General features: G+C 29.9%; 2 protein-coding genes across 2 annotated transcripts; one reads left to right on the top strand and one right to left on the bottom strand.

Moving 5' to 3' along the window:
* The first annotated feature begins 201 nt into the window (after nucleotides 1–201).
* LOC103571538 (protein-L-isoaspartate O-methyltransferase) lies at nucleotides 202–11,305 on the top strand. Its single transcript, XM_008549728.2, has 6 exons — nucleotides 202–275; nucleotides 7,288–7,373; nucleotides 7,754–7,893; nucleotides 9,666–9,891; nucleotides 10,008–10,093; nucleotides 10,975–11,305. The coding sequence occupies exons 2-6, from the start codon at nucleotides 7,319–7,321 to the stop codon at nucleotides 11,155–11,157; spliced, it is 690 nt and encodes a 229-aa protein (XP_008547950.1). The 5' UTR covers nucleotides 202–275; nucleotides 7,288–7,318; the 3' UTR covers nucleotides 11,158–11,305.
* LOC103571537 (facilitated trehalose transporter Tret1) lies at nucleotides 1,646–6,597 on the bottom strand. The gene is made up of 4 exons (XM_008549727.2): nucleotides 6,310–6,597; nucleotides 4,584–5,151; nucleotides 4,232–4,433; nucleotides 1,646–3,190 (listed from the first exon to the last, which is right to left on the bottom strand). Exons 1-4 carry the CDS (start codon nucleotides 6,395–6,397, stop codon nucleotides 2,555–2,557), a joined length of 1,494 nt encoding a protein of 497 aa, XP_008547949.1. The 5' UTR covers nucleotides 6,398–6,597; the 3' UTR covers nucleotides 1,646–2,554.
* Nucleotides 11,306–15,088: the final 3,783 nt, after the last annotated feature.

The raw sequence follows: 15,088 nt of genomic DNA, 5'->3' as shown, positions 1-15,088 counted from the left end.
CCATACAGAACCATCTATCATTTCAATTTGACACTTCTTTACTACTTCGTTGACATACAATGATAAAGTTCCATTTGGGATTTTCGGTTTTCTCTGAATCTAAACTTCTTAAATCCCACGAAAACTATTCGATTAACAGTTGATAGAAAAATCAAACTAAAGTTATTTAGTTCTCTCTATCACTTAGTTTGGATGGCGCTTCTGAGAAATTAGATCAATTTTTTTTTGTTTTTCGTCATCACAATAACTGCAAGAAAATTTATCAACCCAAAAATGTAAGTTTTTTAACAAATAAAAAATTAATTCATTTCACCATATTTATCAATTTAAAATTTATTTAAAGTCGCGATAAACTATCAGTTTATAATCGTGTGCTTATCAAAATTATGGTTGTAGATCTTTGTTTATAATTTAGGTCAATGACATACAAAAAAAATAAAATTTCACGGCAGCCGTGACACTTGACGTCTACAATCAAAAATCAACCTGATTAATTTATAAATATTTTAAAAAAACAATAAATTTATCAACGTGATATGTAAATCCAAATAACACATTTTATTTTTATTTAATTCTATGGTTTAACATTGGATTTCAAAACAATCTAGATTTCATTGAAAATATTGATTACGTAAAAAAAAAAAAAGATTAAGTAATCGATATTTAATCAACGATTAAAGTCTCTCGTAATTTATAAGTTCAATGATTGTAAGTGATTGCATAATGTAATCAAACGTAATAAATAGTGTATTGTGTGACAAGGGATGAAAAAAAAACGATTCCAGGTCAGGGTGAAGTTGGCTGACATCACCCGCAGCCTGGAATAGTGATTCATCCTGTTCCACACACGATATTTTTCATGATTATCTGCATTGGAACTTAAAGTTTCAGGGTCGGCAGTCAGTAGGGACAAGTTAATTTAAGACCAATGGTGTGATTAATTATTAGCGTAAGCGTCAATTGTCATTTGCAATTTACAATTAAACAGAAACTATAAATACTATCTATTATTCACGCTAGTTTTTATAAAACTTAATAATGACAAAGTCAGAACTGTCATTTATATAAATAAAATTAATGATCTAAAATTATCATTAAACAAATGTCAAGTATCAGAGTTTAAATTGCGAAAACCTTTAGTCAGAGGGCAGAAACATTATTCGTCTCTTCCCAAGGGACAAAACACCCTAATTGAAAATTCCGATTGAAACCGCTGAATGCCGATTGAATCCGATTGAAATCTGATAGACTTTCAATCGAAATTTATTGGTTTCAATCGGAGTTTTTAATCAGGGCAAGTTTGTTTCTGTCCGCTGACTGAAGGCATTCACAATTTACGCATTTTCTAATATTCACTCGCAACATTGAACTAAAATTTTAAGTTTCGATGCTGCTATCATGAAACACTCTTTAATCCCGAAAATATTGTTAATACTAAGTAAATTTTCCTAAAAAAAGAAGAAAAGAAACAAATTCTTGAAATTATTCAATTAAATTTTATTTAATATTTATTTACAATAATCAACTAATTTTTTACATACAAATAATAATTCAGTCTCTTAAAAATATTTATTACTGAACTAAATATAAATTTTTACATTAAAAAGTTTTAAGAAAATACTATTAAGTTTTTTTACCTTTCAGTATCAATAAAAATCTATCAATATTCAGATACCGATATTCTTATTAGCAAACCCTTTACTTCTACTTTTTGAACATAATTACTTTATTACATATTTTTCTGGCAATCATGATGTCATAAATGATATTTTTTAAGTTTTTTACGCATTTATTTAAAATTTGTCATTTATAAAAATTGTTTAAGCGCAAATGTGTTGTGTGATTTACTATCGCTTTAAAAATAATTTTTTAATGTACACCAGTAGAGTAAATTTCATTCTTCACAAAAAATGTATATAAATCTATATATACTACAATAATTGCAGAATATAACGTAGCTATGAAAATTATAAAAACAGTAATTTGAATTGTAAGAGTACTATGATGAAGTAAACTAATTACTTTTATGAATTACGGAAACTGCTGTTTCATATATCAAAATTCCTCAAATATACTTAAAACAGTAATTTTATCCGAGTAACAAAAATATCTACATTTTTCATATGTGTAATTATTTATCTATGTTTGAAGAAAAATTATATTGCACAACTCAATCGCGAAGCGATGAGATGTGTTCTGCTAACGCTTGCTCGGTCCCGGTTGATTAACTTACGTAAAAATCATATTTACACTTATTCAAATATACTAAACGAGACCAAAATTTATAGCATTTGAAAGATAGTTTATTCATAACCAAAATTAACTAAATTTTCAGTCACTTTTTTTCTTTAAAAAATTTATGTGAAGTGACGGATTGAATTTGAATTTAAATAAAATCTGTAATCACACCGAATTCACTCCCGATTTTTTACCGTGCATTGCTTTTTATCTCCAGTAAAAGTAAAAAAAATGGAGAGAGACGGTTTTTTTCAAGGGCATTCGAGCTGTACTTAACTTTAATATCTACATGGTCATTAAAATAATCATAAAAAATTTATACATTAGACGACTGTAAATTTTTTTCATTAACATCAACAGCCGCTTTAACATACCCATTTTCTTTAAATTGACCTGACAAACCGTTAAGTTCATCGAGAATGGATTCAATACTTCTGCCTTTAGTCTCTGGTACAAAAAATAACGTAAATAAAAAGGTACAACCACAACAAGCCCCCAGAAAGAAGAAGCATCCGTATATTCCCAAAATAACAATTAATAGAGGGAACAATTTCATAACTAAAAACGCGGAAATAAACAAACAAATCATATTGACAGTATTAGCAAGTGAAGCGACATCTGGGCTAAAAACTTCAGCTGCTACAATAAAGGGGGCGGGTCCCATTCCGACGCAATAAACAACTGCGTAAACCGAGAGTGCAAGCAATGGAATCCATCCGAATGACGTAACGTCGTACGATTTGTACTGCAAATAGAGGAATAAACCGAGGATGAAATGACAAACAAGCATTCCCATACAAGAGATAAGAATAAGAGGTCTTCTTCCAGCGCGTTCCATCAGTACTGTTGAGAGCCAAGATCCAAATATTTGAATAGCACCGACAATAATTGTAGCTGAATTCGGGCTCAGTGAACTTCCGGCAATTTGAAAAATCATTGCTGTGTACGAGAGCTGCAATATTTAAAATTTTAGTTTCATACGGAAAAAAAAGTAAACAAAAATTACTGTATGCAAAGTAACCCAAACCCACCAGTGGAATCCGATACCTTTTACTTTTGGCGAAAGTAAAAAATTATTATTCCATAAGTAGTGTTCTATCATAAATTAAAAATTACAAAGCGATGGTATCTTTTACTTACACAAAGAAATTATTCTTGTTTGAAATGCTATGGTGTCATAGTAATGCCGGACCATGTTGGCCATCTGTCGAAAATTGAAGTAAACACATGCAAAAATCATTATGGCCATAGTAAAATCAACAACGATTATATCACAAATTACTGTAATCATTGTAAATTTTACTATAGTTATAGTAATTTCTGCATGTGCTTATTTCAATTCCTGACAGGTGGCCAATATGGTCTGGCATTACTATGACATCATAGTTAACCCCAGTTATACGTAAATATAATTTGGCTTTAATAATCAGAGCAACTAAAGGCTCGAAAAGTAGAAAATTCATAGGAACTGAACAACTGGATAATAGCTTGTTCGAAACTGAATGGTAACAAGTGGTTCACCAGTCCAGGGAACTGGTACCACGGGGGGGGGGGGCGTTTTCAAGCCCACTTCGACCAGAGTCTCTTTATTTCCTGAGATATTAGTAGTGTTTGGCCCAAGAGAGGTATGGACTCGTAGTGGCTGTGATTCGATACAAGCACAATAAGGATTTTTGATTATACCTCCAGTTAATGTCCAGCTTAGTCGTTCATTGACTATATTTTTCGGCAAAGAGTGTCGTCTGGGGTAGGGGATGGAATGGCTCCGCAACACGTGTATACCCAAAACGGCACGGAAACGGCTTCTCGTAAAACGGAGGTGGACTTCAGTCTCGTTCCATCAATTAATTATACAAAAAGTAAAAGCTATTGGATCTATCAATGGTTTCGGATTACTTTCCCCACGGTAATTATAATTAAATTTTACTCGCTTTTTTCCGTGTACGGAATAAATTTATAATCTTTTTGAGTGTTAATAAAATTAATGTCTTACCATAGCCGAAATTCCACATGTCTGTTGTCCGCACAATAGCATAATACCTATGACCAGACCTTTGATGGTTGCTTTGTCTCGGAATAAGTCTCTAAGTCCTACGGCTTCATTGACATCAGAAGACTCTTTAACGAGCGATTGGAGTCTCAATAATTCACGGTCAGCAGCCGACTTGTCGCCATTTTTCAGCCACATCAAGGACCTGACCAGCAATCATACGATAATTATTCACTTGGCGCCAAATCAACTTAAACTTGAAGCTAAATAAAGATCATTTAATAATTATCAAGTATATTGAATAATAGCTATCACTTGTCTACTGGATAGAATTATTCACTCAAATAATACTTACTTGGCAGCATCATTCATGCGGTCTTTACGAACAAGATAGGATGGTGTTTCGGGCAAAAATGCAAAGGATCCGAGGAAAACCATAGGCAAGATAAGAGAACTTATTGCAAATAATTGATAAGACATGACAGCTCCGAGTACGTATCCCATTAAAATACCAATGTTGACAGAAAATACCATCAAACTACCAAGTTGTCCTCTAATACTGTCGCCAGCTGTCTCGGCAACGTACATAGGCACCAAAAAGAAACATATTGCACCGCCGAAACCCGCAAAAACTCGCGCGATTAACAGATACCAGTAATTAGTTGCAAAAAGTGTTAGAAGCCAACAAGTGACGTAAGGAATTCCCATGGTGTATCCGGTTATTTTTCGGCCAAATTTTTCTGATATCCACCCGCAAAGTGGCAGAACTATAACACCACCTAAACACATTATACTGATTAACCATGACACTTGATCATCATTTAATGGTGTTTGACCAACTGGTGTTTCGGCACTTTTCAGTAGCGGTATTGTTGGCGATGCCCATCCGATCATTATTCCATACACCAAACTTGAAATGTTAACTATTAAAAATAAATCAAGAAAAATTTTTTTATTTTTTTTTTGAAATTATTTTGATAATATTGGTAATTTGAATCACAATTATAATGATATAAATGGCTGTTATTATTTAACGTTTATTCCGATTATTATACTAGTATAATATAGAATAGTATACACTGTAAAAAATTGGGAGTGATTAAGGATTTTATTTAAATCCAAATTCACTCCATTACTCGAAGTTTAAGAGTTTAAAAAAAAAATCACGCCGCATACGGAATGAATAGAAAGTTTGTTTTTCGAGCGGAGTGATTTTGAAGTGATCAAATTTTACTTAAATCTGCATTCACTTCGATTTGAAGTTTTAATATTAAAATAAACTCCTCTTCGGAGTGAATTAACGTTTACATTAACTTTGCATTCACTCCGGATTTAATCCGCGATCACTCCGCTAATTTTTAAACGCAATAATCTATATAAATTTCAAATAATAACAACTATTTATATCCTTGTGGCTGTGATTTAATCTACCAATCACTATTGAAATGGATATGAATCAACGTAATTGCAATTTTCATAAAAAATTATAGGGGAGAGGGGGGAAAACTGGGCCCCTTAAGGAAAATAATTATAATATCATTGTTTTATTTTACGCATTTACTTATTTTTAGATCCTTGATGCTTATTTTCTCTCCATTATGCTGCGTCCGTTAAAATTGAAAAATCGAAAATTAGGGGTAAAGTAGGCCCTCCAGAAAATTTCGGATTCGATATTTTTTATTCTTTACGCGTGTGATATTTGCAAATAACTATAAAACAATTGTACTTTAATGATATAAATAGTCATTTTAATAGTCTGCTGCAATATAAAATAAAACGTAATTTTATCATCTTTAACTTTCTTAATAAATTATATTTAATGAACAATTTTGGTGGTCTATTTTAGCCCTCATTATATCAGAAATTTCGATAAGCTTATTATCCGTCCGAATTTATTGACGTATAGAAAATTTTAAAAATGAAATTGATTGCATTATTTTTATTTTTAAATTATAGTTATTGCTAAATATTCAATTCTTGTCTATCAGCCAATTAATTATTTTTGTGTATATAATTTTCTATTACCATCACAAAATTACCAATAAATTAAAAATCACAATTTTATTTAATTAACAACATACCAATAATTGCAACTAAAAACTGCCGGTATTTCCCTGGTTCTTCCGGAGGCATACTTTTAGTAACTTCCATTGTCTTTTTAGATTTCATTAAAACAATCACTAATGAAACTTAAAAAAGAAAAAAATTTTATATTTTTCAAAGCCGTATCAGCGTACGTACAATTTGAAGGAATACTTTTATACAGTTAACTTTTTAGTAAATTGGTTACATATCACTAAACAACAGAACTGAGGACATCTCGGAGTTGATAGCCTTTACTTTGTTAGCGAGACGACTGTTGATGCAACTCGTGGATTGTCATCTTTTGTATTTCAATTTATAGCGATTGGATGTCTCCGGAGGTGGACGCATACACTTCTTATCATTACCCATCACGAGAATCACAATCATTAAAACTATCTTCAAAAATTCATAATTTATTTAACGCTTTTACTTGAATCCTTTCATTTTTTTTTATTTAATTCAAATATTAGATAAGTAGGTGATGAAAAAAAAATTTGCATTTTTAAAAAAATTTTTCTTTGATTGTCAAGTCAAAAAAAAATATATATATATATATATATTTATAACATCTTATTTGCCGTTGATTTATATTGAATAATAAATAATTTGTAATATCACTGAAACGTCACTGATTTAATTACTCTCATTTGCAGATTCAGTTTATACTCAAGTAATTTATGGTATTGCTTAAATATAAATAATAACTCATAAGTAATTTATAAATATGTACATTTTGTCAAACAATAATCTATCAGAATGTATCACATGTGATATTGTAGATCATAAATTATAACGTGCACTAATTACTCACGTAGCAGTATTAAGTTTATAGTAAAATATCTATAAATTTTACAAAATACTACTGCGCAATTGTTTATTTTACTAAATAAATTTTTTTTAAATTCCATTGCAAAATCTTAAAAATATTTAAATTTATCATTTTTTTAATTTCTATTTCCTTGTTTAAATTACAGATATAAACCTAATTGATACGTTAGTTTTAAAATGACATGGCACTGCAATGGCACGACGAATCAAGAAATGATAGATAAATTAAAAGGTATCAATTAATTGCATGCGTTTATGATTTATAATCATTATTTTACATAAACTTATTCATACGCAAGATTTATTTAATATTGACTCTCTTGAAAAATTACATGACATCTGTTGACTGCTTATTACAAACAGTTTATTTTTAATTGTAAAGAAAAGAAATATACAAGCGAAACAAAGAAAAAAAAATACTAAAACAGATAACAATAAAAAAAAATACATTATTGCCATTTGATTTTTTTTTTTATTTATTTTATTTTTTTTTATATTGATAAATTTTATTTCAGTTAAATAAATTTTAAATATTATGAATATTTATCTGAATGTGATTTTTTTTTCTTTTTAGTAGATTGAATATAGTTATTGATAAGTAAAATTTTTTAGAAGCAAAGATTCTCACATCTGATACCGCAGAAGCAGCCATGATAGCAATTGATCGTGGCAAATATTGTCATGAACCTGATCCTTATTTAGACCGTCCTCGGAGAATAGGCTACAATGTGACAATCAGTGCTCCGCATATGGTAATTCATTTTTAATAAAATTTGTTTTATTTCCACACGGAGAAATTATTCTCGTTTGAAATGTTATAGTGTCATTCACTGTAAGAAATTTTCAATTCGCAGGGTGATGTGAATGATTTGGTTTAAAAAATTTTTAATACTTCCGGTGTGAAAGTTACACAATGCAGTGTTAAATTTTGGCCCGTGTGAATTAGAACGTTGACACCATCAATGGTGTCAATGATTAAGTTGTTCACTTAAAATTCTCGATAATTTCGACACTAGGCATTTAATTTTTATTTTAAAATAATCTACATCAATAATAATGATGATATACTAGTGCTGTAACTTCTGTAGTATTCATCAATTTTTGACTACAGATTATATTGTTGGACAATATTCAGCTAATAACACCTAACGGTGTGAAAGAAAACACTTATATGGTGTTAATAGTACACTGCTTGATATTTCACATCAAAAAAATTTCACACCATCAATTCAAACCAAGCAGACCGTATAGTCTTCGGGGACCATTTTTACACCGAAATTTTTTTCCAGTGTAATAAAGCCGGACCACGTTGGCCACCTGCAAAAATTGAATTAGATGAATGTAAAAATCACTATGGCCATAATAAAATTGACATCGGTTATAATACAAATTACTGTAGCCATTATAAATTTTACTATGGTCATAGTAATTTTTCCATGTGTTTATTTTAATTTCCGTCAGGTGGCCACCATAGTCCGGCTTTACTATAACACCATAGTATTTCAAATAAAAATTTATCTGAAAACTGATTCATATAAGTTTATATTCAAACTTACTATTGATTATTTTTTAAATAAAAAATTTGTTTTTCCATTTTTGACAAAATTTGACTTACTTTGAAAAAATAATTTTTATAATTATTTTGAGCAGCCTTACACGTATGATGATTCGCGTTTAATGTGTAAATTTAAATAACGAAAAAAATTCACATTATAACTGTAGAGTTAAAAACTTAAAAAATGAATGAATTACAAAAAAAATCATTTGAAATTGTAAATTAAGAAATTATTATGGATTTTACATGTAAAGAAATAAAATCCACTTCTTTTAATTAAAATTTTTTATTAAAAGAATAATAAATCATTGAATCAACTATTTATCGAATACATTTTTTTCTCATTTTTATATACTCATGTCATTAACCAGGAGAAATTTTTCATTGAATATTGAATATCAATAAAAATTATAAAATAATTATTCATTGATTATCGTGGCTTATACAAGCATATAAGATAGATAGCTCTATAAGTGACTTATTATCGCATGGGCAATAAAAAAACCAAGATTAATATCCCATAGTAATTCTATTTTTAAGACTGTTTGAAGCCTCGGTATGAGCATCATTTTATTGATAATTTTTAATTCAGATTTAAAAATAAAATTATTTTAAAAATCAAGCACACGTTTAACTATCAATCAATCTATCATTCATTTCAACCTTATTATCAATGAAATATTTTTCTTTTTATTATCATCTACTATCTGCAAAATTAACAACCATTCAATCGATGAGTTTTGCTCTGATAAATTGATTCTTGGTTTATTGACAGGCATAAATAAATTAGGGCTATCAGAGTCAATGTATTATCTTACCATGTCATTATTGTTTGAATAAAAAAGTATATTTTTTTATCATTAATTGGAAAATTTCCAAGAGACAAAACCATTCAGTATTTGATGACAACATATACATTTATCATTGATAAACAAACCAATAGCAAATAATATTATTAAATATTTTTAGCATGCATATGCGTTATCATTTCTGAGTGATCATCTGCAGAGTGGCACACGTGCATTAGATGTTGGATCTGGTTCTGGATATTTGACTGCGTGTATGGCTCACATGGTTGGACCTGACGGTCATGTTGTCGGTGTCGAACATATACCCGAACTGATTGAAATATCAACGAGAAATGTTCTCAATGATCATCCGGAGTATATTAAAGAAGGCCGTGTAAAATTCGTAGGTAAAGTTTTTTTTTTTTTTTACCTAATGGTTGCCTTTGATAAAAAATTGTGTGATTTCTTCCGAGTTTCGATTTTCTGTTGAATATTAATAACAGGTCATTGTAAATCAAACTAGAGGCGGATGGTCGAGAAGGATATAAACCTGGAGGACCTTATGATGCTATTCATGTTGGAGCTGCTGCTGATACTGTACCTGAACAAGTAAATATATTTTACTTTTTATATTATTAAAAAAAAACTATAAGTGCACTCTCTTAAAAAGAATTTGTGAAATGTCTTGAAAATCAGTGAATATTTACTGCGAATCAGTCCCAAGTATATTACTGATTGAATCAATGATATATTTGGGACTATTTGTGCAGTGAATATTCACTGATTATTACTTTTCACTGATTTATTTTAAGAGAGCAATTATTCGAAATTTTGTTTTTTTTCTAACACGGAAAAAAATTGTGGTTCTTTTAATCACAATATTGTAGTAGTGAGTACACCAATGTGTAGTAAAGGATACTACATAAATAGTACTGACGAAACTACACGTGTGATTGAAGTCATTCCAAGTTGGAGTTGGCATTTCTTTACTCCAACTTGTAGTAACGTCAGTTACAGCTGCTGTTGTAGCAGCTACAGTTTTTTTCCGTGAGTTTATAGTTTTGAAAAAAAATCCAAAAGTAATTGGATATCGGCTAATATCAGTATCATGTATTTAATAGTATATAACACACCAAGAGAGGATAGTAGGTAATTATACACACGGGTTGGATTGTCCTACTTTTCACCCTTGATATGTAATATACTATTTTAAAAAAGGTCGATAGTTTCTTTGTTCCAGATTTTCTCTTAAACAAAATCTTTAAACCCAAAATTAAGGAGGCTCGATGCATTACTGGGTAATCTTGTAATCTACGGTTTCATTTTTCATAGATATTAATTTTTTAAAGAGAAAAACGTGGACAAAGTTTCCATTTACTTTTTTATGTAAAGTAAGAAATGTTTATTATGATTTCAATCATGGTTTTATTGCGTGTTAATAGAGTTAATGTACTACAGTAATTGTTTTATGCAAACATTTTTTTTTATAGTTAATCGAACAATTAGCGCCTGGTGGGCGTTTGATCGTGCCTGTAGTAGCTGTTGAAGGGTTTCAAAAATTTCAAGATCTTCTACAAGTGGATAAGAATCATGATGGATTAATAACACAAACAAAATTAATGCACGTTTCTTACGTGCCTTTAACCGACCCTACCAGTCAATTACAAAATTAACATTGTATATAAATATATTTACGTAAAATATGAATTTTGTTTTTTTTATATTATATTATAATTTATTAAAAAACTAGCGAATAATAATTATTGCACTATTAAAATAGACAATAGTGAAATTTCATTTTATTTAATTAATAATTATTAAGTACGAATGTAACAAATATTATTATAAATATTAGATGGAATCAATAGAAAAATATATTTTATTTAACAAAATGACAGTTTGATAATTTATATTACTCATTTTTTTTTTGAAATAATTGAATCATTTAGATCGTGGATTTTAGTTAATAAGCCTAAAACTATTTATTATTATTATTTTTTTTTCCTTGCACATAAGCGCGTAAGTGAGAACTTATTTAGTGGGATTTCATGATCAGAAAAAAAAATAAAACAAAAAGTAATACTATCAAAATAATGAACAGTAAGAAGATGTGCTCAAAATTCGTTGCCAAAATAATGAGAGACCAATGAGTTATCGAAGGAACAGCCAGCAAATATCCAATTATTTTCACCCAATAAGGCTACATGTTTCCGTTAAAATGCCGTATGAGGAAAAAGCAGCGGAAGTAACGTTTTTTGTTAATTTGAAAATTTTTGATCGCCACCATTTCTAAACTAATTAACCGGTTTCGCTCATCTATGAACAACCGAAATCATCGTTTATAGACATAAGCGTGCCAAGTTTCATTAAGATCCGTTTAGAATTGTAGGCGCTATCGTCGCAACAAAGCCCGTTATTATGGAGGGTAGAGGTACCTCTATCCTCCATGCCCATTTATATTACATACAAATATAAACTTTTGAACCAATGGTATTTTTGGAACCTATTTGACGAATTACGATAGAGTATCGCGAAATCTTTTTTAAACTTTACCATGAGGACAAATGCAATAGAGTTCTATGTAATCTACTAAAATGAGGTCCAAAAGATTCAAATTAATTTAAACTCGACTTGAGATTCTTATAAAGCTCTTGATGAGGCTCATGTGATTTAAATAAAATTATAATGTGAGATCAAAGATGAGGCCAAGCAAGTTGAAATGAGTTTTGACTCGGGACAATCATTGGTATATCAGTTAATTGATTGATAATTAATGAATATAAAATTTATTGCGTTATGTTGCTAAGAAAGAGGTCAAAACGCTCATTTATATATTAAATTATCTTCTTAAAGAATGGAAAATGAACAGACTACATCGTTTATTAGAGCGGAGTAGTTTCGAATACAGTCGTATGTTATTATTTAAATGATTTAAAGACTAGTGTAGTTTTTGTAAAATAGTGTTTAATTAAATTATTATTTTTAATCAATATACACGTTTTAAAGTGTACTGACAATATATAAACTTCTATACTATAAAAAAAAAAAAATTACATAAAGTATGGCATTAGAACCATATTCCCTAATTAATAAAACCACCGTTAGATATGCATATTATTTTTTTCCAGTAACTGAGATAAAAAACAATTATTTAGAAGTTAAGTTTTTAAAACCATTTATAAATAAATCATTGGTAAGCTAAAAAAGAAAGTTGTAATTTTAATTAATCCCTCGGTCACTGATACCTCAGAAATCATCGGATAACGTGATAAGCTGGTGCAAGCGGACTCAATTTGATGTAAACTCGCAGGTGAAACTTAATGTCAACATTCCTGCAACTCGGTTCCTGATTGTCGAGGTGACAGCAAGTTATCGACAACTTATTGCAGCAGCTTGTCATCAAGTTGGTTGTAAAAATTGACACTTCCATAAATTGGCGGCAACTGGTTGCCAACTTTCTGAGAAAGTGGCAAAAGAGGGCATTCTATTAGATGACGAAAAGTTGCCTTCAATTTTCTCGGAAAGTTGGTAATAACTTGTTGCTAACAGTTACAAAAGCTGAAAGTTGTCGTCAACTTGATCGCAACTAATTGACTCCAATTTTCCGAAATTATCCTCCAGTTAGCCGAAAGTGTTGCTCTACAACACTTGTAGAGCAATGTCTGGCTATCAGGGTAAGCAAATGTATTTAGAGTGTGGCTATCAGTGTAGGTTTCGATTGTATTAAGTGAAGATTGTTCGTGGTAAGTTAAATAGCCAGAGAACATTTCTATCGACAATCTTGCAAGTCGGTAATTTATACTATCATCGAGGGCTCTTATGCAAATGGTACAAGACATTGACACTAGATATCGCACATTGCTGCTTTTCAGTTCGATTACCCAATTATCCAATTTGTGGATCATGATGAATGTATAAAATAATAGTTGTGCCTTCGAAATTTTATTTACTGTAATAAATAATAAACATGAATACAAAATAGCTTAGTGTTAATTTTATCGCACTGACATATTTAGACTCAATTGAAAACTATGAATTTACAAAATTAAACTGTCATTTAGATTAATGTATTTTATTTTAAAATACTTGGCAAAACAATAACTTACTTTTTATTTTAATTTTAAATTTTCTTAGCGGGATATGTAAAAATATAAATTTATACTTGTGAACTTGGCGCAGTATTTCACAAGTGATCTATTTATCATGGTTCCAATTTATTAAAAAAAAAGAACGATTAAAATAATTTCACATCCTCAATATAAATTATCATTGATAAATCGACGCGAACTTAAAAACCATGTACATCACATACAGCTGAATAATCTTCACAAAAAAAGGCGCCATTAAAACTTTTCTTACCTTCATACAACATCATACGCCGCCGGCTGCTTCTATGTATGTATATTTATACATACATACATATATATTAGTTTGTGAATTATTGAGAGCGAAATTATGAATTTTTTATCAAGTTCTCGCACGTGTGCGACTCGTGGGTGCTGCGGGCCTGCTCCATAGGGATATAACACCAGCGAACTGAGCATAATATCATCGGCAAGACCTTTATAATTCAGCTGGTTTTTAAGACACCTACGTTTTCTTAGCGGCAGATATAAAACACGTTAAATAGTAAGATGTATACTTACACATCTATACAAATATCCATATCTGCATATCTCCATTACCCACATACTCTCACTCACACTTACATAAAACCATATATATTTATTCTGAAATAGTATCAAGTTTTCTTACACACGTTAAGAAATTCACGCGTTCGCCGAGCCGCATCGCCGTTCTCAATTCTTAAATTACCCTATTATAAACGTAAATCAAATCCACCTTCAACTCGATTTCTATTTTAAAACCTTTAAATAAATGTCTTGGCATTAATAAAGCATTTTAGTAATATGAAAAAATTTACATCTTATCGTATTACTCAGACTCAATAAAATTCACATTAACAATTATCAGCATTTTTTAAAGATACTTAACATAACTAAAATAGAACAAAATGAAAAACATTATTGTTATTATTTTTATCATCAAAGAACACTCAATAACAATTGATAGCCGCATCGATCACGTGTTCAATAATATATTAAAATAACCGCATGTAATATATTATTTTTTTTTCTTTCTTCTCAAATGCGCGAACGTGATATTCACAAAAGTACGGTATGAAAACGTGAGGATTGGTATTGACGTCACGGTATTTTGTCCTTTGAACGCGTAAACAGTTTTCATCAAATCTGTCGGCACATAAAGATATTATTATTATTATTATTATTATTATTATTATTATTATTTTTGTTATTAGGGGAATTACGGCTTTCTTGATTTACTTAATTGACAGAGAATTTTCTAGATTCCATTCTTTCGCATAAGTGATCGCATGTTGATTTATAATACTAATATCGCATCATTTTATATGCGCACTGCGATACTATAAATTAATAGATTATAATTTGAATATCAAAGATTGTATTATTGTAGAAACGATTTCGCCCCAAATATACTTGCTGGGCTCATCAGTAAAGTGGATGCAAGTAGATTCTACTTTAGACTGTTTAATCGATGTTAGAGACTGTATTAAAATTTTCG

This window comes from Microplitis demolitor, chromosome 3, assembly GCF_026212275.2.
Source record: "Microplitis demolitor isolate Queensland-Clemson2020A chromosome 3, iyMicDemo2.1a, whole genome shotgun sequence".
NCBI lineage: Eukaryota > Metazoa > Arthropoda > Insecta > Hymenoptera > Braconidae > Microplitis > Microplitis demolitor.
The sequence above is the reverse complement of the archived record's forward strand: the minus strand, read 5'-3'. Positions and strand labels throughout refer to the sequence as shown.